The 22,806-nt window shown below is 43.3% G+C and overlaps 2 protein-coding genes across 6 annotated transcripts in view; one reads left to right on the forward strand and one right to left on the reverse strand.

Annotated features, from left to right (window-relative positions):
- Positions 1-12,175, reverse strand: part of PARP9 (poly(ADP-ribose) polymerase family member 9) — a 28,879-nt gene extending 16,704 nt beyond the window's left edge. The window contains exons 1-7 of one of the 5 annotated variants that reach the window (XM_036093716.2): positions 12,017-12,175; positions 9,115-9,245; positions 8,908-9,016; positions 8,080-8,116; positions 5,391-6,238; positions 2,521-2,745; positions 932-1,150 (exon numbers count right to left, since the gene is read on the reverse strand). In XM_036093716.2, coding sequence (XP_035949609.1) covers positions 932-1,150; positions 2,521-2,745; positions 5,391-6,238; positions 8,080-8,116; positions 8,908-9,016; positions 9,115-9,245; positions 12,017-12,175 — 1,728 coding nt within the window. Of the gene's footprint in view, positions 1-931; positions 1,151-2,520; positions 2,746-5,390; positions 6,239-8,079; positions 8,117-8,907; positions 9,020-9,114; positions 9,332-10,941; positions 11,797-12,016 lie in introns of those variants that run through there. The other 4 variants (XM_036093715.2, XM_036093724.2, XM_078066646.1 and 1 more) reach the window with 4 other exon arrangements.
- DTX3L (deltex E3 ubiquitin ligase 3L) lies at positions 12,174-21,390 on the forward strand. The gene is made up of 5 exons (XM_036093727.2): positions 12,174-12,357; positions 13,636-13,847; positions 15,738-17,288; positions 17,764-17,981; positions 21,036-21,390. Exons 1-5 carry the CDS (start codon positions 12,174-12,176, stop codon positions 21,103-21,105), a joined length of 2,235 nt encoding a protein of 744 aa, XP_035949620.1. The 3' UTR covers positions 21,106-21,390.
- Positions 21,391-22,806: the final 1,416 nt, after the last annotated feature.

Below are 22,806 nucleotides of genomic sequence, written 5' to 3' on the forward strand. Positions count from 1 at the left end.
TCTAAGTGTTTTATGTGTATTAACTCATTTAATGCTCACAACAGCTCCAAAGGATGGTAGTTATTATCCTCCCTTTATTTTACTTTTTTTTTTTTTCAAATAAGCTCTACGCCCAAAGTGGGGCTCGAACTCACGACCCCGAGATCAAGCGTTGCATGCTCTACTGACTGAGCCAGTCAGGCTCCCCTATTATCCCACTTTAAAGATGAGGAAACTGAAGCACAGAAAAGTATATTAACTTGCCCCAAGAAGTTGACCAATTGGAGAGGAGAAGATAAAAAATTTGTTTTAAATATGCTGGATTTAAGATGACAATCGGATAACCAAGTGGAAATGAGAGAGGGTTAGGTGTATGGGCCTGAAGGTGGCTCAGAAGACAGGACTTTGCAGAAACTGTAAGAATACTTGTGTTTGGGGCGCCTGGGTGGCTCAGTCGTTAAGCGTCTGCCTTCGGCTCAGGTCATGATCCCAGGGTCCTGGGATCGAGCCCCGCATTGGGCTCCCTGCCCCGCAGGAAGTCTGCTTCTCCCTCTCCCACTCCCCCTGCTTGTGTTCCCTCTCTCGCTGTCTCTCTCTCTGTCAAAAAATAAATAAAATCTTAAAAAGAAAAAAAAGAATACTTGTGTTCTCAGAGCAGGAGAGAAGAGTGAGGGGCAGAGGACCCCAGACTGAAACTAAAAGGTTGCTTACCTTTGAGGAGCAGGGGGAGAATAAAGGCCAACAAAGGAAAAGCGGGAAGTTAGGTAGCAGGGTAACATTGCTGCTTTAATGACAGTCTTTACTAGGTCAGAGGTGGGCAATTAAAAAAAAATTAAATTCACCAAGTTAGAACATCACTGTGCTGTACAGGGCTTAGCTCATGTCTTACGTGATGTTATTGAATGAATGAATGAATGAACGAACTATAGGACATTTCTAAAATATTACTTACCATATATGTCTCCAGTTCTTCTGGAAAGATCACAAACTTTACAGTTAATTGTTTTTTCAAATGGCATTTGGCAAAAGTTAAAACTTCATCAAACATAATCTCGGCTGCTTTATTGCTCTGTATACCAATGTTTCCAGTCCCAAGGGCAGGAAAGGAAATAGAAGTTTTATTTAGTTCAAGGCATTTCTCCAAACATTCCCTCACTGCAATTCTCAGTACCTGTAGGAAAAACAGATCAGCCTTTGAGTCAAAATAAAACTTCACTCACCCTTCGATCCTGCCCACATCTTACAATGCCAACCTCTACTCTCCCTCGGGGTCATGGCCATGCCTCCTTAGAGAGCAGGAAAGGCTCCACTCCGTGGAGAACCCATGACAGCCTTAAGGTTAGATGATGAGAAACAGAAGTCATTGAGGGGTCTGTTTGGGCGCCATGATTTCTCCCAGTTTATATAGCCTTGTCCATCTCCCCAGGTCAGAGAGCCAACCATCAGTTTATCCCATTCACCTGCCACTTCCAGGTTGAAACAAAGAGCTCTTGGAAGTTTAATAAAGGAGACAGAGGGAAAAATCCATAAGCAGCTTTATCCAACATCTTTAAGATATGTCCTAACGTTCTATGTAATTTTTTCTCGAGAAGTGCTAATATATTTGGCAGATTTAAACTTTCCATCAACATTTCAACATCCAAACTGAAGTACAGGAAGGTTGTCTGTGGAAGGGCCTTGGAAAACTGGGGGGTAGGTGGTGACTGGAGGATGGGTTTGGGATTAGAGGGCTCTTAGTCAAAGAAGGACCAGAAATGGTGACAAAATAAAGATAAACAAAGACAGAGAAGGGGACTGTTTCCCTCTCTCCACATTTGAGTGGGTCCCCCCACTCTTTAATGTGTATGTTTTATGTGTCTCAGGTGAAGAGTTGGCCAGGAAGCCAATCTGCCAATCTCTACCTCAGGCATTGGTGGGAAGACACCACAGGTAATAGATTTACCTGGAATAATACTGGAAGGGAAATCCCAGGTCCTCCTGGCATTTAACTGATGGAGGGAAATACAGAGAGGCTGAATTCCAGGCCCGTTTAGGGAAAGGCCAACAGGGTCACAGAGGGGTGAGGTAAACAGGTGTGCAGACTGAGGGAGCCCACTCTTTCCAGGTCTGTTTGCAGTATGCCAGCTTACAATTTAGACATGGGTTAGGTAATATTTAAAATTAAATTTCTTTTTTTTTTTTTAAAGATTTTATTTATTTGACAGAGACCCAGAGAGAGAGGGAACACAAGCAGGGGGAGTGGGAGAGGGAGAAGCAGGCTTCCCGCGGAGCAGGGAGCCCGACGCGGGGCTCGATCCCAGGACCCTGGGACCATGACCTGAGCCGAAGGCAGACGCTTAACGACTGAGCCACCCAGGTGCCCCTAAAATTAAATTTCTTAAGATAACTTGTGACAACAACACTTTTTCTATATTTCAGAGTGGTAGAAAATGAGGACTATCCCACTTACCAATATTTCATAAATGTAATGACATCATGGAAATTCAACAAAGACTATGTAGACTATGGAACTACATAAAGATAAACTTATTGTGAACTTACCTCAGTCAGTTTGCAACACCTTGAATGCCACAACACATGGTATACGTATTGACAGGGCAATTTAAATCCTTTTGTGACCAGTACGAACCGAGAATCTTGTATCTCAGTAACTTTTTTATTAAATTCCAATTCTATTTCATCTCCTGCTTGTTGTAGGATTGATATTGACATAGGTCCATATCTAAGACCATAGAGTGGATTTACAGAATTAACAATTACATCTGTCTGAAAAGGAAAAAAAAAAAAAAAAAGACAGACAGGATTCATTGTTAAATTACTTTTTCTTAGATGTTTAGTTTGCTGAGGAGCTTTGAAAAAATGCTTTTGAAGATCTTAAATTCACAAGACATCTTTTGTTTGTGTGTTTGTTCTGCATAAGATATCAATTAACGGTGGATAGAAACTCATAATTCCATTTGATTGCCATGAATCATTTGTCCTATTCAGAAATTAGGTAAAGTGTGTGGATGATACAATTCTGACTGCAAACGTCTGTCAGCCCCTTGTTGCCTTATTCCAAGATTTGGAGCATTCCCTGTGATTTGTTTGTTTTTTTGGTTTTTTGTTTTTTTTAAGATTTTATTTATTTATTTGACAGAGAGAGAGATAGCGAGAGCAGGAACACAAGCAGGGGGAGTGGGAGAGGGAGAAGCAGGCTTCCCGCCGAGCAGGGAGCCCGATGTGGGACTCGATCCCAGGGCCCTGGGATCATGACCTGAGCCGAAGGCAGACGCTTAACGACTGAGCCACCCAGGCGCCCTCCCTGTGATTTGTTTTAACCTTTATCAATACATGGTTTCATCCCCTGCCCCACTGCCATCACTTTTTGCTATTTCTGTGTGAATTTTCTGTTTTGTTTTAAAGAGAGTGGAAATAAAATTTCTTGGGAAATTTCTACCTCCTAATGCTTTTCTTCTTAAAGAAAGCAGTACATGGTTAAAGAAAATACAAACGAGACAAAAAAGCCTTCAGTGGAAACAGGCCTCCCTCTTGCTGGGTTCCTTGGATGCCCCATGCACCCACCTGTCCTGCAGGCAACCACTTTTACCAGTTCTTCATCTGTCTCTTCGGAAATGGACTGCATACACATGGGCTGTGTTTTCAGTAGTATCACCCTTAGCCCTCAGACCTGGGCTACAGGGGACGGTATCCTTCTGCTCCCGCCCAGTGCTCAAACACCCCTAAATCATCCTGATGGCTTTGGTTCCTTTTGCGGGCAACCCAGGTACTTCTAATGGACGTTAATGAATGCTTCACTTTGAAAGCGCAATCAGAATTTCCAATTTGGGAGCATTGGCACCCTTGAAAAATTTTAAGGTTCTTAATGTTGCTGGCAATAAAGAAATATAACAAAAGTTTAAAGGGTAAGTTATTCAACTAGGATGTTTCCACTTTAATTTTAAAGTGGCATATTAATGACTTATTGAATAAATGTTTCATCATGTGGGGTCCCCTAGTCTTCTTTTCTAATTGTCTTGTAGAAAATAAGTGGTATTTTGGGGCGCCTGGGTGGCTCAGATGGTTAAGCGTCTGTCTTCGGCTCAGGTCATGATCCCAGGGTCCTGGGATTGAGCCCCAGGTCGGGCTCCCTGTTCAGTGAGGAGTCTGCTTCTCCCTCCCCCTGCTTGCGTGTGCCCACACACGCCCGCTCTCTCTCAAATAAATAAATAAAATGTTAAAAACAAACAAAAAAAGAAAATAAATGATATTTTTTCACTTATGATTAAGTCTATTTGATTGTGGCCATAGAAGAAACTTAAGTGTGACATCCCTGATCCAGAAATAAAAAGAATATAGCCTTATATTCTTCCTCTTCCCTGCTGCCCCCTTCACTTTGGCATCAATAATTTGCTGAAAACCCAGATGCATGCCCAGACTGAGCCCTGGGGCTACAAAGTGAATAATATACAAAATGAATAAGCCATGATCCCCAGCCTTAAGGTGCTCTGCCTAGCAGGGGAACTGCACCAACCCAGAAATACCCAAGTTCACTGTTACCCTGATTCCCTCCCCTCCTTGCCAGGGCCCTGGCTTTGGCACCCCACAAGCGCTGGCTAAATGCTAAGTTACTCTTTGTATTCTCTCCAACCGCTGACAGAGAGCAGTATACTAAGTATACAACTTACAGCTCCGCTTAGATCTCCTGACTGGTCCAGTCCGTGATTTTCAGGCTCTCACCACTTCTATGTCTCTCTGATCAAGTCATACTAACCACCCAGTTCATACCAATCATAACTTGAGATCAGATTCAAAACTCCTCCTGTCTTCTGAATTAATCTTTCTTGGTCCACTGCCCTACACTCTTGTCATAAATTTACATACTCTTAAATATTATGAATTCATTTTGTATTAAGACTTTTTTGTTTACTCTTGATAGGTTGCTTCAGAAATGTTCAGATGGTTTGTTTCCCCAGTGGGATTTTTCAAATTGAGAATTTTTTCTTGCATAAAAGAGGTCTAATCAATTTTAAGTTCCTTGGAATCAAAGCTCGTTCTATTTCCTCCTGGTGCCTAAGAATAATGGCAATAATAATCATAAATAGTTATCATGTGCCAAGCTCTATTCTAAACATTTTATGTGTATTGATTCCAGCTCTTTGATATAAGTGCTATTATTATTCTCATTTTACAGATCAGGAGACCAAGGTCCAAAAGATAAAATAACTCGATTGAGATCACCCAGTTAGCAAATGGCAAAGTTAGTGTTCAAATCCAGATGGTCTGTCTCTGAAGTCCATACTCTTAGCCTTAACAAGATGCTTTCTAAATAGCATCTGAAATAGCATATATATTTTTAAAACTACTTGATAGGTAATAAACAGCTCAGGGATCTCCTTTGGCAGTGCAAGAGGAGAGAAACAAAGACTTACCTCCTGCAGTTGAATGTAGCCCTGGACAATCTGGAGAGTCACATTGTTCACGATAATTGTCTTGAAAGGAGGGGTGGCTTCTTGACTCATGCGGGATCCCAGCTTGTTCATCCTTAGGATTACTTCTGAAGCATTTTTAAAGGCAGCAACAGTAGGATGCTCATTGCTTACCAGGTGAATTTCTTTCAAATTAGTGGCCGGTTGCTTCTCTCGGTAATAGAAGCTGATAGTTTCCACAATGATCTGTGTACACAAGTCCAGAGGGAACTGGAAAATCCCAGAGCTCAGGGCTGGAATTGCTACTGTCTCAATGTCTGGATTGATAAAGGTAACATAACTCAGAATATTTATAATGACCTCTTGCAGCTGATGGGTACATGTCTGATAATATTTTGCTGTCCACCTAGGCCCAACAGCATGGATAATTAATTTGCAGGGAAGTCTCCCTGCTTTTGTGGTAGCTATGTTACCAGTTGGTATTTTACCCCTTCTGGAAACTAATCTTCTGCTCTCCTCTTGGATTTCAAAGCCGCCAGCATTCACCAGGGCCTTGGCCAGGCCTCCCGCATGAATAAGGTCTTCATTGGCTGCATTCACCACAGCATCAACAGCATGTCTGGTGAGGTCGTCCTTCCAAACAGATAACTCGAGCCCAGGAATTAGCACGTCTCTGAAGACTTGCTGAGACTCACCATTACCCTCCAGGGATGGAGAGACCAGGGTACAGATACAGTCAAATTTATTCTGAAGGACTTCACACAGCTGACTCTCATTAGTTTTTAAAATTGTGAAGTCATTGTGATTAATGGGAATTTGCCAACTGTGGTCTTCTTCAGGAGTGGCAGTCTCTGGAAAAGTAGAGAAGATTAAAGAAATGAGCATGGGTTCCTTTGAAAAGGATGTAATTCGACCTCACACTAGGAGACTGAGTTTCCCATGTGCAAAAGTGAGATGAACTTCCTCTCGCCCCCTTCCTTATCCGCCTTTTCAACCAGACATGTAATTAGGCCAAGGATATACAAGAGTTTTTCATGGTAGGTCACCTGTAAAGTGCTTAGTTTTATGCCTGGCACACAGTACCTACTAAATGGTAGCTACTACACCACAGTGATGGTGGCGAGAAAACTCTATTTGTGGGGACTCACAGATTTTTAAAATCTATGTAAAAATGGTGACTCTGGGAACATCCATGTTTAAAGCCCATGTGCTGGAAAGGACGTAATTATGAGTCAAATATATATGGAGGCTTTAATTCCTGACTTGTTTGCTTTTGCCAGTGTCTCAGTTTGGGGTTCTTTTAGAAGCAGACTCTGAGACGAGGATTTGAGTGTCAGTTTATTTGGGAGGCGATCCTAGAAAACACCAGGGGTGGGTGAGGAGGAGGAGGAGGGCAGAGTGGGACAGTGAGACAGGACGAGGAAGGAAATGAATAAAAGGTGTGTTACAAAGCAATTGAAGCTTAGCTCCACTAGGGGGCAGTGCAGATCATGTGTCTCATAGCTATACCCCCAGTGGGGTAAAAAAAACTGGGGCCTATTTATCCAACTGCCATCAGTCACTGGTTGAGGATGCTCCTGTGCGGGCATGGTCCAGCAAGTGTGGGAAGCACTGATGGTGCTGCAGTAAATAATTCATCATATTCTAGTTCCATGGCACAAATCTGGTGGAATTAAAACTGACTAAACGTTATTTTTATTGTATGTGGCGGACAAGATGTGCTGCTCAGACACCCCCCTTTCAAGGCAGTTATGAAGGGGAAATATGGCTAGGCAACAGTGTCTAGTGGTTAGCCACTCAGGGTCCATTTCAGTTTTCCAGCCAAGGTCACGCTATTTTCAGGGGTGGCCCCCATCAGTGGCTGAGCAAGGCCATTCATGTTCAACGTGGGGCTCCCAAAATGAGCACTCTCAGGCTGGCAGAGCTTTGTCAGGTTTTCATTATAGTCTGAGGGCTCCACCTACCCAATCTGGTTTCTTCTCTTGTCCTTTCACAATAAACCTGGTGCACCCCTAACTCCAGGTCACTTTCTGCTTCCTGGGGAGCCCAACCTGTAACACTGTTTTCACAGAGCTTAGGGCACCGTTATTATATGCCACTGGGAAAGGAAAAATGATGCCAATTAAACCATGGCACTCTACGGACTGATAAGGAGTAGCCCCATTTCAGAGATGTGAAAAAACTGTGAGTCCTAAAATCGATAAAATGGAGTAATTAATGACATTTTACTTCAACATCCATTTTTAATCTGAGCCACGTAGAAAGATCTCTGGAGGTCTTAATGACCTAAAAGAAGCAGCACATGGATAGACAAATCCAGCTGGCCTGCGCTTTGGCTGAAAATCTCAAGTCGGCCACTCCTATGATCAGGTAGGTTCCATTCGGCTCATACAACACTTGCTAAGCAAAGGGACAATCAGTGGGTCACCTCTTCTGGCCAATATCAGCTCTAGCGCTGTGGTCGGAAGATTCTCACATCGTGTGGGCAAAGGCAAGGATCAGTGGGGTTGCTGGCGTCCCACTGCCCCTGAAGCAGTCTCCTTTGTGATGCATGCACTGGGTCCCCAGTGCCATGCAGTCACACACCTGAGCACCTGGGGAGGGGGGAGACATTTTGCTTCTATATTCCCCTTTCTCCACGGAGGAAAGATCTGAGCAGAGATCTTCGGAAACAGGAGTGAGGTGATCCTACCTGATTTCTCATTGTAAGCAGCTGCTCTGGAGGAACCCTGCAATAAAAAAAGTGGTTTAAAAAAATTTGTGACTGAGTGACCACAGGGTACTGATAACAAATACAGCCTAATAAACACAAAGCAACAACAACCCTGCAAAAAACACTAGGTTTGAGGGGGCAGGGGGACGCGTGTTTGTTTAATCTGTGTACCTGACAAACTTGAAATACTAAATGTCCCAGCAAACAATGACCCTGCCCTACTTCCCTGGAGGTCAATGCACTTCTAATTCAGGATGAGACGAAGAGTAGGAGATTAACACTTGAAAAGGCCCAAAGGTCACAGACCAAAATGATCCCAAACTCCCAGAGAGGCCTCCAATCTCCAAAGCCTTGTGGGGTTTCTCTAGACAGAACAGGAGACATGGGAACATGAACCTCATCAGCTACACCTCCCCATCTACCAGTAAGGACCTACTTTCAATTGCTTATTTCATGATACAAGCCTGAACATGGAATTTTCCATTTAAACAAATGGGGTGCCTTTTCTCTATTTCCTTGTTTTCATTCCTCCTCCCACCTCCTCCCCTCATCCTGCAAAGGCAGAATTGTTGAATAAGTAGATACCCAGGTGACATTTTAAAAAAATCACCCATCCTCATGTTGACTCTGTTGCTTACATTAGCATATTCTTGATTTCCCATCTCTCACATGGTGCAAGGTAAAAACTTCCATTGGGCTATTAAACCAAAGAAGAATGCCAAGTAAAACTAAAGACCCGAGGTTTGTAGCTGTTACAGGAAGAACTCTTGGTGTGAGGACCAAGGTTCATTGTTTATATACACTTACGTTTTTTAGCTCGGAAAAGTCCATCCTCCAGGTCCCTGGGGTCTTTAAACGTTTAAACTCTGTTTTGCGTTTCCCAATGTAAACTGTTATTCCCAAATATGGTTGCCTGCTTCTAGGAATGAATAGAAAGGATGCAATAAACACGGACTAGTGTCTTAGGGAATTTGGTAAGAATACACGGTAGGAAGAGTAAACATGATTCCTGACCTTGAGTAGTTTTCAATTTCACTGGTGAAGATGCACACATTGTTTTTGCTGCTGTTGTTGCTGTTGACCTTCCATCCTTTACAGAGAGGTTCCGGTTGAAACCGTAAGGGCGGTTCAGAGAAGGAAAAGAGCTATATAGACAACAGCAGGGAAAGCTTTATGGAGGAGGTGAGGGCAGAGCCAGGCCTTGAAGGACGTGGAGCAAGCTTTTATATATCTAGGAGAGGAGGAGGATACCAAGAGGTACTGAGCACAGCATTAAAAAAGGAGGGCGGGGGGGCGCCTGGGTGGCTCAGCTCAGTCGTTGAGCGTCTGCCTTCAGCTCAGGTCATAATCCCAGGGTCCTGGGATCAAGCCCTGCATCGGGCTCCTTGCTCAGCGGGAAACCTGCTTCTCCCTCTCCCACTCCCCTTGCTTGTGTTCCTGCTCTTGCTATCTCTCTCTCTCTGTCAAATAAATAAAAATTTAAAAAATTAAGAAAAAAAAGGAGGGCGGGGCGCCTGGGTGGCTCAGTTGGTTAAGCATCTGCCTTCGGCTCAGGTCATGATCCCAGTGTCCTGGGATGGAGCCCCGCATCGGGCCCCTTGCTCAGTGGGGAGCCTGTTTCTCCCTCTCCTCCCCGCTCGGGCTCTCTCGCTATCTCTGCTATCTCTGTCTCTCTCTCAAATAAATAAACAAAATCTTTTTAAAAATGAGGAAAAACCAGCCTTAGGAGTGAGTGAAGACCCTGGAGGGTATTTGAAGAAAGAGGAGGCCGTGCTCATACCACTGGAGGGCGTGTGTCACTGACTTTGTGATAAACATCCTTGATCAAATTAGAAAGAGAATATCTGGAGAAAAATGAGAAACTCTGCGAAAACATATCCTAAGATTCTCCATCTACCACGGAGGAACTAAAGACTGAATTTTTAGGAGAATGCCGATGAAAATGCTTAAAGATACAGTTGCCCGCCCTTGTCACCCACATAGCTGCCTTGAGGCCTTGGAAATGATTTCTAATCCCTTTTTTGCGGAAAACTTTTGCTCCACTCTCTACAGCAGCAAAGCACTATTATTCTTACAGGTCAGGAAAAGCAGGAAGTCCGTTAGAATCCTAAAATGCGAGGACGAGATACATTCTCGCCTCCAGAGGGCACTGCTGCTTTCAAAAAAGAAGGACAACTTCCGTGTCTGCTTGGCTGCGGCGCCCCGTGGGCTTTTGTTTTAGATGCTGTTGCACTTGTTTTTCCCTTCAGACCTGGGGATGTTCCTTGAAGCCCTAGGGAGAGACTTGGCCATGGGGGCAGCATTCATTTAACCCCCCCAAAATAAAAAGAAGGAGCATAGTGCCCCATTCAGTCTCTTCCACTTTTTTTTTTTTTTTGAGAGAGAAAGAGCAAGCACACGGCGGGGGGGGGGGGGGGGGGGGGGGGGAGGAAGAGGGAGAGAGGAGAGAGAGACTCCTAAGCAGTGGCCACGCTCAGCTTGGAGCCCCACCCAGGTCAAAGCTCCAACTCACCAGCTGCAAATATGACTCCCATACATATCTCTAGGCTATGCTTCTCCTGATCCTCAATTTTCAACTCTCCCTGAGCTGAGATCAAGTGTCGAGAGCTTAACTGATTGAGCCGCCCAGGAGTCCCCTAAATCGCTTTCAAATATGCCCCTATCCTCCTTTCCCACTGACACCATTTCATTTCTGGGCCTCAGAGCCTCTTGCCATACATTCTTCTTAAGGATTGAGATGTACCCAATTTTACATCCTATTGTTTGAATAGGTATAATGTTTACTGGTTCAAATTTAGAAAAGCTTGAAAGGCTCCCTCCTACGCCCCCCTCCCCCACTACCTTTCCTTCCCAGATGCAGTCAGTGTCGTGTGCTTCTCCTGTATCCTTCCAGAGGCATTTTTACACACAAGGTAGCATCTTTCACACACTCTTGGGCATCTTGCCTTTCTCGTGTCATGTATCCTAGAGATCTTTCCATGTTAGCACGTAAAGAGCTTCTTCATTCTTTTCACTGCTCTTTGCATTCCATTGTATAGATGCACCATAAGCTGTTAAACTTGTAGGACCCCCTATTTATGGACATTTAAGGAGTTTCCAATCTTCTGCTACTGTAATAAAGGCTGTAAAGAACATCTTTGTACATAGGTCACTTCACACAGATGTTAACTGATCAATGGGCATAAACTTTTAAAAATATGGCTACTAAAACACTTGAAATGACATATGCCCCTACCATTCTATTTCTATTGATCAGCACTGATCTAGACCCTTCCTCTGTCCCCTCTCATCTCCTTCAAGGCCAAGTGCTCCCTCTCTGCTTCAGACCACAGGGCTTCTAGCACCTCAGACGCTCCCCACCTCTCACTCTTTTTAAGATTCTGCTTCAAACTTACTCTTGGAGGCCTTAAGAGATTTTGCTTCCTTATTCACAAGTCCACCTTCCCTTACCAGCCTCTGAGGGCAGGGCCTCTCATCTTCCTTCCCTAGGACACAGGGGCATTACCCAGGTCAGTGCCGTTAGCCAAACCAAGGAAAGTCCCAAGAGCCAGTCTAACCAAAGGATAGAGTTGGAGGGAGGTCACTGGTGGCCCTATCATAATGCAGGCGAACCAATTCAAATTTTAAGAGAAATATGAGTACGTTTCACCTGCATTCAGAATGTGAATTACATTTTCGCTGCAAATAATAGTAACAAGAAGAGAATGTAAAGGAATCATAAACACAGGAGAAACTTAATTTGACTTAAACCTCTGAGCCGTCCCCACCCTCACAGGGGACACCTGGCCCTGGGAACCCGCTTCTCGCCCGCCCCCCACCCCCCACCCCGCCTGACCCCGCAGGAGAGAAGCGGCAGCGACAGCTCCCACCGCCGCCCCGGGCGCGCCTCGGGGGTCCGGGGCCTGAACCTACTCACCGGACCGGCCGCGGCAGGAAGGGCGCCCGAGAGGAGGGGGGAGCGGCTATGCCTGGCACGGGGAGGGATTTCGGAGAAAGCGAAACTGAAACTTTGCGGCCCAGGACTGCGGGGCGCAGCTCGGCCCCACCGCCCCCGGAGCCCGACGCCCAGAGCCATGGCCTCGACCCTCCGGCCGCCGTCCCCGCTGCTCGTGCGGGTGTCCGAGCCCAGCCCGCACACACGCTGGAAGCTGGAAATCTACTTCCAGAGCCAGAAGTCCGGCGGCGGGGAGTGCACCGTCCAGCCCCTCTACCACAGGGACCAGGTCACCTTCCTGGTGAAGTTCCTGGAAAGGGCAGGTGAGCAGCGGGCCGGGGCTGCGGGTGCCAAGGAGCCTGGCCCCGCGGGATTCCAGGCAGACCCTGCTCATGCTGACCTAGGAGAGATGGCTGGAGAAAGTAATGGCACCGTCTGATGGGGACAGGAACCGGGGGCTGCTGCCTAAAGACACAGCCCAACGGGGAGGATAGAGCCCAGAAGTGCCCAGTGCGTGATCTGGTCTGACCACATTGTAAAGTTGATGCTTCCCAGTATCCTCACCCTAGCTCAAATTTCTCCGCTCTGGGAAGGACACCTTTCCCTCCCCCCAGACACCTGTATGGAAACTCTTGTCATTTAGGTACTACCCCGTTTTTATGTTTTAATTATTCCACTGGTTTGTTTTTGAGAATTACAAAAGTGATATATGCTCACTATAGCCAAGTGGGAAAAGAATAAAGAAAACCACCTGGAGATAAACAATATGGCACATTTCTTTTTTTTTTCCTTTTTTTTTTTTTGAAGATTTTATTTATTTATTTGAGAGAGAGAGACACAGCGAGAGAGGGAACACAAGCAAGGGGAGTGGGAGAGGGAGAAGCAGGCTTCCCGCAGAGCAGGGATCCCGATGCGGGCTCGATCCCAGGACCCTGGGATCATGACCTGAGCCGAAGGCAGACGCTTAACGACTGAGCCACCCAGGTGCCCAATATGGCACATTTCTTTGCAGTCTTTTTCTATGAATGTCAGTCAGTCAACATATATTTACAAAATTCTGACTGTACCTTTGATGTCTGCTGTTTTCACTTAAATTTATATGATGAGTATTATTCCGTATCATTGAAATGGGAAAACCGGAGACAGTTTCAGAAACGTGACTTTTAAAGAGTGTATTCCATTATCATGAGCTTTTCATTTCTACAGTAACACATAAGCTGGGGGCTCCTGGGTGGCTCCATTGGCTAAGTGTCTGCCTTCGGCTCAGGTCATGATCCCCGAGTCCTGGGATCGAGCCCCGCATCGGGCTCCTTGCTCAGTGGGGAGTCTGCTTCTCCCTCTGCCCCTCCCCACCGCTCATGCTCGCTCGCTCTCTCTCTCTCAAATAAATAAATAAAATCTTTAAAAACAAACAAAAACATAAGCTGCCCACGTTAGAGTTTGAATAGTTCCTCCACAGTGCCCTGTCATCAACCCATCATTCCAGGATGCAGGGAGCAGCCTTCTTGGGAAGCTGCCGGGGCAGGGTACAGATGCATGAATAAGAGGTTTATTTAAAGTCTTTCCCATGTGTATGTGTGTCTATAATATCTCCACTGAAGCTAAAGAGGGAGTCTTGAAGAAAGAAAAGCATCAGATTATGATTGACAACAAACTTGTGACTATTTTTCTGGAGCCCACTGAGAATCCAATGGAGAGGAATGCAAGACCAAGAACGTCTTCGTTGCCACAGTTACAGGAAGGGGTGAGGTCTGGTGAGAAGCATCAAAACAAAGACTATATTCCTGATGTTATGGATTCCTGTCTCCAAAAGGTAAGGATTGAAAGAAGGGGGGGGGTATATTCTTACCCCTTCCACTCCAGTCACCATACCTTTCATTATTGATCCAACCACCACTTGCTGATGACTTGCTAGGAGGCAGGCCCTCTTTTGGGCATTGGGACACAGAAATGAACGCAATAGACAAGGTCCCTACTGGGTGGGGAAGTATATAGAAAGACAACAAGCAAGTAAACAAAATAAATGAAACAATTTCAGGCAGTGATATGTGCTAAGAAGAAAATAGAATAGGGTTTTGCTTTAGAGGGTGACAGGGCCAAAGTGAGGAAGGGGAAGGAGGTGATGCTGCTTCTGACCAGAAGTCAGAGACAACTTCTCTGAGGAGGTAACATTTGGCCTGAGACTTGAGTGATGAGAAGGAGCCAGCCATGTAGTAATTTGGCAAATCAATATCAACTTCCTGTTGTGTGCCAGGCACAGTCACAGGAACTGGGGATACAGCCAGGAGCATAGACCCTGCTCTCAGGGACCTTACCTTCTAGTGAGCGAAACAGATAATGATAGTAAAAAAAAAAATAGATATGTAAAAAATGTGTGCCGGTGATAAGTGCTAGGAAGAGGAATAAGACAGGAGAGGGGATAGACAGTGACATATCATCTTTTTTTTCAGACCATTATTTTAAATAAAATACCAAGGAAAACCTCTCAAATGAGGTAATGTTTGAGTAGAGACATGAATGAAGTAAGGGAGCTACTAAGTGAGGTAAGAATGTTTGAGGCAGAGGGAAGCACAGGTGCAAAGGCTCTGAGACATGAGCTTCTGTCCTAAACCCTCGGGGCTTCAAGGAGGGAGACCACTGTGGCTAGAAGGCAGTAGGGAAGAGAGAGAATGACAGGCGAGGAACAGGGAGAGGGAGCCAGAAGTCAGGTCTTTGGGGGATGAAGGTAGGGACTTTGGATTTTAACTTCATCTTAGGGGATTCATCCGATGGTTTTGAGCCAGGGGACTGGGGTGATCTGGTTTATACTTCTAGAGGTTCACTTTGGCTGCTGTGTGGAGGACTGAGTGTAAGAATGGGGCCAGAGTGGAAACAGGGTGAGAGCCCAGTTAGGAGGGGTGGTGGCAGGCCAGGAGCAAGATGACGGTGGCTTGGACTCTGGGTGGTCCTGATGGAGGTGTGAGAGGTGGCTGGATTGGGGAAACATTTGAAGGAAGATCTGGACGAAGGATGTTACATTCGGAGGAAAGAGCATGTGTGAAAACCTTGAGGAGAACAAAACATAGAAATCTTGCTTTTATATTACATTCAGTTTGCATCTGTCATTTTTAGCTTAATCTGGTGATTTTGTCCTATATTTGAGCTTCCAAAGGACAGGACTTAGAGGGCCTAGCAATACTGCATGCAGTTAGGTATTTAGTTTAAAAAAGGAGGGGGGGGGGTACTGAAGACGAGAAAAAACAATAGGAAAATACATTCTCTTCAGATTTATGGCTCCCCTCGAAGCTCACAGACTCTTGTGAGAACCACAGCAACTTGCCCAGAAAGCAGACGTACCTTCCCTCCACCCCATTCCCCAATAGTGGAGAGAGCGGACGGCTCTAGAATCCAGACTTTTTGTCCACATCACTTTTTAAATATGCTCGTGCCCAGGCTCGACATTTACAACAGAATCTCTGGAGATGTACCTGGGCCTTGGCTTTTCTGCTTGTTTGTTTTTCTTTTGTTTTGTTTTAATTCCCCAGGTGATTCTAATGTGCAGACAGAGCTGAGAACCTCTAGGCTGTAGCATGCTGCATCCTCTGCAAAAAGGATTTGAAAGAAGTCACCCTCTGGTTGTTTCTCTGGTCTCTAGGCATTGTCTTGATAGGAGACTGTAGGGCTGACGTCTGAGAGCTTGTATTTGTTCCTTTTAAAATTTCAGATCTTTCTTAGTGTCACGGCGGACCTGAACTGTAACCTGTTCTCTAAAGAGCAGAGGGAACACATAACCACTATCTGCCCCAAGGTCAAAAAGATGGAAGGGGATGATGGAATTGAGAAGGTGTGTGGTACCTTTGGAGATATTGAAAAAATACATCATTTCTTGAATAAGCAACTCCAGGAAAGTGGGCGCAAACATGAATCTTCCCCTTTGACAATGGAGAGCGAGCCACTCCGTCAGCAGGACCAGAACAGCTGTGTTTCTCCCTTTGAACCAAAAACCAGGAGAGAAGACAAAAGCAACCGTCTTGAAATTCCTTTGCCTTTCTTTGAATACTTCCAGAAAAGCTATCCTGATAAAATAGACTCAGTACAGAGAAGATTTGGTGTAAAAATAAAAATAACAATTCAGGAGAGTTCTCTGAATACTGTCTATTTAGACTTCACCTCCAATCAATCAGGTGATCTCAAAGCCGCTAGCGAGGCTTTTGTCAGTGAATTTCAGAAAACCGTAGCATCTCTGGAGCAGAAATGTGTTGCTTTCGCAGACAGTGAGCAGGCAAATAAGATCAAAAGAGAATTGAATCAACGGTTTACAAAGCTCCTTATAAAGGAGAAAGGAGGAGAATTAACTCTCCTGGGGACCCAAGATGACATTTCAGCTGCCGGATATTTTTTTGCCCCAAAAGCCTCTGAAAGTCTTGTCATGGGACCTGTGAAAATATCGACTCCCAAATGCACGATGAATGAAATTGAAGTTGACACTGCTCACTATCTGCTTGTAAAAGCTGAATTACTCCAGGAGATGACAGAGATAGAAAAAAAGTACAATACTCAATGTCAGGTTTGGAGAGACACTACGAAAATCCACATTCTATTTGAACCTAAGGACAAAGAATTCGATCTGTCTGCCCATGCTTATGCAAGTTTCATCGATGCCTATCAACATGTGTCAAGTCAGCTGATGAGAGAAGTTCTTTCACTGAAACCTCTGGGCAAAATGAGAAAGCACTTACGTCAGCCCAAGTTGGCTGATGACTTTAGAGAAAACCATCCGCATGTGCACTTGGTACTGAATGAAGAGTCAGTGACTTTGACTGGGTTGCCAGATCACCTTGCAAAGGCAAAGCAGTGTATCTTTAAAAAGGTGGGAATGTCCCCGTTAGCTGGAGATAAAAGGAATGAGGACCAAGAAACACCCATGGACATTGATAGTAATGATTCAAAAATAACGTCACCAACATTCCAGCACTCTGCCAGTTCTGGGGCATCGGGAGTGGACAAGGAAGAGGATGTATGTAGTATCTGTATGGACGGCATTAGTAACAAACAAGTGCTACCCAAGTGCAAGCACGCATTCTGCACCCCTTGTATCAGCCAAGCCTTGTCCTATAAGCCGGTCTGTCCTGTGTGCCAGACTTCCTATGGTATCCAGAGAGGCAATCAGCCAGAGGGGACCATGACTGTCACTGTCCTAAGTAGCTCACTTCCAGGTTATGAATCCTGTGGCTCCATTGTGATTGAATATAACATGAAAGGAGGCATACAAACAGTAAGTGTTTCTGAGCATTCTTTCCAGTATGCTAGAATTATCAGAGCAAGAGACTGTTATGGTGCCGATTCCTGGATATCCCAGGGAATTATTTCCACGTATATTTCCATATGCAAGGGCTTTAAATAGGAATAATAATAATATCAGTAATAAAGGTAGCAATGTTTGCTTATAACTTAGGTATCTTTTGTGTCTATTAAGTCAGAGAAAGAGTGGTGGTGCTTATGTGTTAGAATGGGGCAAATCAGAAGATGGATAGTGTTTCCAGCATGAATTTAGGGAAAGGGAGAAATATGAATTATTGGGAATATGTGCAAACCTTTAATATATATATATATATACATATATATACATATATATATTTTTTTTTTTTTTGGGGGGGGGTTTGCTCTGTCTGCAAATGAGCACATCTATCTGTGTAGTAAAATTTAGACTTGGGAGTGTTTTCATGTGATACTTTCTTGTCTTCGTACAGAAAGAGCACCCAAACCCAGGAAAGAAATACTCTGGAGTACAACGAAGAGCATACTTGCCGGATAATGAGGAAGGAAATGAGGTTTTGAGACTGCTTCGTAGGGCCTTTGACCAAAAGCTGATTTTCACAGTGGGGGATTCTCGAGCACTAGGAGTCTCCAATGTCATTACGTGGAATGACATCCACCACAAAACGTCCCGTTTTGGCGGACCACAAATGTGAGAACCTTCTGAAACATAATGATTGCTAAACAGGATTTAGAGGTTGTAAAATATGGCAGTTTGAGGAGGTGGCTAGAAGGAGACTTTATAGCAGTAAAGTATTTTTTTGAAGTAAAGTTGACGGGCACCTGGGTGGCTCAGTTGGTTGGGCGACTGTCTTCGGCTCAGGTCATGATCCTGGAGGCCCGGGATCGAGTCCCGCATCAGGCTCCTTGCTCAGCAGGAAGTCTGCTTCTCCCTCTGACCCGCCCCCCTCTCATGCTCTCTCTCTGTCTCATTCTCTCTCTCAAATAAATAAATAAAATCTTAAAAAAAAAAAAAATACTCATGAAGTAAAGTTGACATACAATGTTATATTAGTTTCAGGTGTACAACAGTTGATTTGACAATTTTATACATTACCCAGTGCTTACCACAGTAAGTATAGTTACCACCTGTCATTGATTTTACAACTGGAAGTTTGTATCTTTTAGTCCCCTTCACCTCTTTTGCCTATCCCCCCAACTCTAGCCCTCTTTCCCCTAGCAACCACCAGTTTGTTCTCTGTATTTAGGGACTGTTTCTATGTGTGTGTGTTTTGTATTTTAGATTCCACATGTAAGTGAAGTCATATGATATAGTTCTTTCTCTGACTTATTTCACCCAGCATAATAACTTCTAGGTCTATCTATGTTGTTGCGAATGGCAAGCTTTCAACCTTTTTTATGGCTTAGTATTTTTCCCTTATATATATATATATATACACACACACACACACATACACAAATACACATATATATACACACATATATATGTAATAGATATGTAATCTTCTTAACCCATTTATCTATAGGTAGACACTCAGGTTGCTTCCATAGCTTGACTCTTGTAAATACTGCTGCAATAAACATAAGGGTGTGTATATCTTTTCGAACTATGTTTTTGTTTTCTTTGGGTAAATTACCCAGCAGTGGAATTACTGGATCATACAGTATTTCTGTTTTTGACTTTATGAGGAACCTCCATACTGTTCTCTACAGTGCCTGCACCAGTCACATTCCCACCAACAATACATGAGGGCTTCCTTTTTTGCACATCCTTGCCAACACTTTTTCTTGTTTTTTTGATACTAGCCATTCTGACAAGTGTGATGTGATATCTCATTGTGGTTTTGATTTGCATTTCCCTGATGATTAGTGATATTGGGCACCTTTTCATGTGTCTGTTGGCCATCTGTTATGTCTTCTTTGGAAAATGTCTATTCAGATCCTCTGCTCTTTTTTAAATCAGGTTATTTGTGGGTTTTTTTGGTGTTGAGCTATAATGAGTTCTTTATATAGTTTGGATATTAACCTCTTATCAGATTTATCATTTGCGAGTATCTTCTCCCATTCAGTAGATTGCCTTTTTGTTTTATTGCAAAAGCTCTTTAGTTTGATGTAGTCCCAATAGTTCATTTTTACTTTTGTTTCTCTTGCCCAAGGAGCACATCCAGAAAAAAGTTGCTAAGACCAATGTCCAAGAGATTACTACCTGTTTTCTTTTAGGAGTTTTCTGGTTTCAAGCCTTACATTTAGGTCTTTAATCCATTTTGAATTTATTTTTGCGTATGGCTTAAGAAAGTGGTCCAGTTTATTCTTTTCCATGTAGCTATCCAGTTTCCCCAGCACATTTATTGAAGAGATTGCCTTTCCCATTATATATTCTTGCCTCCTTTTGGTAGATGAATTGACCATATAAGTATGGGTTTATTTCTGAGCTCTCTATTCTGCTCCATTGATCTATGTGTTTGTTTTTGTGCTGGTATCATGCAGTTTTGATTACTATAGCTTTGTGGTATAGCTTGAAATCTGGAATTGTGACACCACCAGCTTTGTTCTTTCTTAAGATTGCTTTGGCTATTTGGGGTCTTTTGTGATTCCATACAAATTTTAGGATTAAGTGTTGAAGTTCTATGAAAAATACTATTGGTAATTTGAGAGGGATTGCATTGAATCTGTAGATTGCTCTGGGTAGTATGGAAATTTTAACAATAGTAATTCTTCCAATCCATGAGCATGGTGTATTTTTTAATTTGTTTGTGTCATCTTCAATTTCTTTCATCAGTGTCTTATAATTCTAGAGTACAGGTCTTTCACCTCCTTGGTTAAATTTATTCCTAAGTCTTTTATTCTTTTTGATGCAATTGTAAATGGGATTGTTGTCTTAATTTCTCTTTCTGCTCTGTTATTAGTGTATAGAAATACAGCAGATTTGTGTATACTAATTTTATCATGCAACTTTACTGAATTCATTTATTAATTAGGGTAAGGTATTTTGAGAGATGCTAGTCTGGAATGATAATATCATAAGGCAGAAATATTGGTTCTATCATCTTCTACCTTCCAAACCACAAAATGTCACACAGGTACTAAATTTTGCATTAAAGGGAGGGAACTTCAGAATCTAGGATGAATGGTATCTAAGGTGATTTAATTTGGGGTTTCCTGTCTATTCGGAAGATAGATCCTAGAAATATTATTTACTTTGCCTTCTTTTGAAATCACCCTTTCTTTTACCCTCCCCTCCCAGTGGTCCATAGAGATTCTAAATTCCCTTGGCCAATAGTACTCTAGGAAAAGTCTCAGTTAATGGTAGTGGAAGTTGTATTATAGGTGATCCAATTGTTTTTTACTTGCTCTTTATGAAATTCAAATAGAATGCCTCAGACCCTTAGTATTCAAAAGGGAATGCATCCTGAGACTTTTGAAAATTTCCCAAATTAGAAAATTCTCCTGTAGAATATGATTACCCTCCATAATATATAGTGTGGTATGACTTTAGGAGAGTCACTGCTTACCATGAGCTGAAAATTTTTTAAAAAGTCTTATTGGAAGGCAGATCCTGGGCAGACAGCTAGGCTCACTTACCAGCTAAATGGCTCACATCTGCACACTTACAAGTGATTGTAAGTCATCTGCCTTCACGATTGTTTTTGAATGTTTGCAACACTGAATATTAATGCCAGGGATCTACTGCACAGATTCTTTAAGAGCATTTATGAAGAAGCTAAGGGGCTTTTTCCTTCTGCAGGTATGGCTACCCGGATCCTGGTTATCTGAAACGTGTCAAACAGGAGCTGAAAAATAAAGGAATTGAGTAAGAAGACCGCTGGAGGGATGTCTTGAGCCAGGCTTTCAAAAAACACAGTTGAAGAGACTCCTTTTAAAATTTTTCATCTCAATGAGGCACGTGGGTGGCTCAGACAGTTAAGCATCTGCCTTTGGCTCAGGTCATGATCCCAGGGTCCTGGCACTGAGTCAAGCTCTCTGCTCAGCGGGGAGCTTGCTTCTCCCTCTGCCCCTCCCCCTGCTTGTGCTCTCTCTCTCTCTTTCTCTCTCTCTGTGTCAAATAAATAAATAAATAAATCTTAAAAAATTTTTTTTCATCTCAAGAAGTGGTCTGTGTAAGAGTAAGAATATGCTAGTCTGTCATTTCTGGAGTATTACTTTTTATGGAAGATAAAAGCTCCAAAGATTTGTGTGATTTTGTGGGTGTTGTGCCTCTTTCTTGGGTCATCTTTGGTGCGGGGGAAGGGGTCGAGTGCTGTGGGTCTGAAATCATCTTCTGTGTTCTTCATTTGAAATAGTAGCTGTCAATTGATCCTTTTTATTGCCATCTCTGAGGTAGACTTTTGTTTTTTTGTTTGTTCCTTAAGTACCCTAAAAGTAAAATCCTAGTGTGACGGCGGGGGGGGGGGGGGGGGCTTTGGTTATGGAAAATTAGAGACACACATTTCCCCTCCCTCCCTCATGGCCAGAAAAATGGCCAGAAGCAGAGATTGGGCAACCTTTGGTAATAAATGGAGTAAGACTGTTATTTTTCACAATACAGAGCCTGATACACAGTTGGTGCTTCATAAAAATTTTTTGCTGCCTGACTCAGGTTGCTAATAGCCCAGCAGAGGGATATATGTTCCCTAAATCTTTGACAGAGGCAAGAGTTAGGAAGCCATTTCTGGAGACCTCACCACTGATTTGGAAAAACTGAGTTTCTTACTCCAGAACACTTAGCTTCTGAACCCTGAACTCTGAGCTTTGACCAGGCCTCTAATTTGATCCTTGCTCCCTCCTGATTCTTAAAATCTGCCATATGGGGTACATTTTCCCTGTCATACTAATGCTACATGTTTCTGAACATTTTTTCCTATGGATATTACTGTACTTTTTAAGTATACCCTGTTTCCAGTTAAACAGATAAGCTTACTTTAGTTTCCATAGACCATCACTTTCTCAGTAGTGTAGCCCCCACCATAGTAGTTTTTCCATTCTTTTACTAAAGTCCCACCAAGTCCTGTTTTCTCCCTTAAAATCTCTCTCCATGATACTCTCTGTGGACAAGAGACAAGGCAAGTTGAGCCTACTCTTTGGAATATATGGCATGTCAAAATGTACTTTTAAATGGTTCTCTAAGTCTGAAGAAAATTATACTAGTAAATTATCTGGTTATCCATGTCCCAGCCTCTCTCGAAAGAAGATGAACAAGAAGTCTTTTTCTTTTCCTAAGGATACACATACACACACATATACATTTGTTAATCAGATAGTAATAGCTAATATTTATTATGTATTTATTTTATCCTCTTGACAAGAGCTTTATATCTGTGATTAATACTATTAATGCTATCCCCATTTTATAACCGAGAAAACTGATGCATAGAGAGGGTAAGTACATTGAGAAAGGTCACATAGTTTATAAGCAGAAGTGCTGGGATTTGAAGAAGATAGTCTGGCCCCAAGCTTCCACACCCCAGAGCTACCCTGCTTCCTACAGGGGATTTCTCCATGGAGCTGGCTGAGGAATT

This window comes from Halichoerus grypus, chromosome 1, assembly GCF_964656455.1.
Source record: "Halichoerus grypus chromosome 1, mHalGry1.hap1.1, whole genome shotgun sequence".
NCBI classification, from domain to species: Eukaryota; Metazoa; Chordata; class Mammalia; order Carnivora; family Phocidae; genus Halichoerus; species Halichoerus grypus.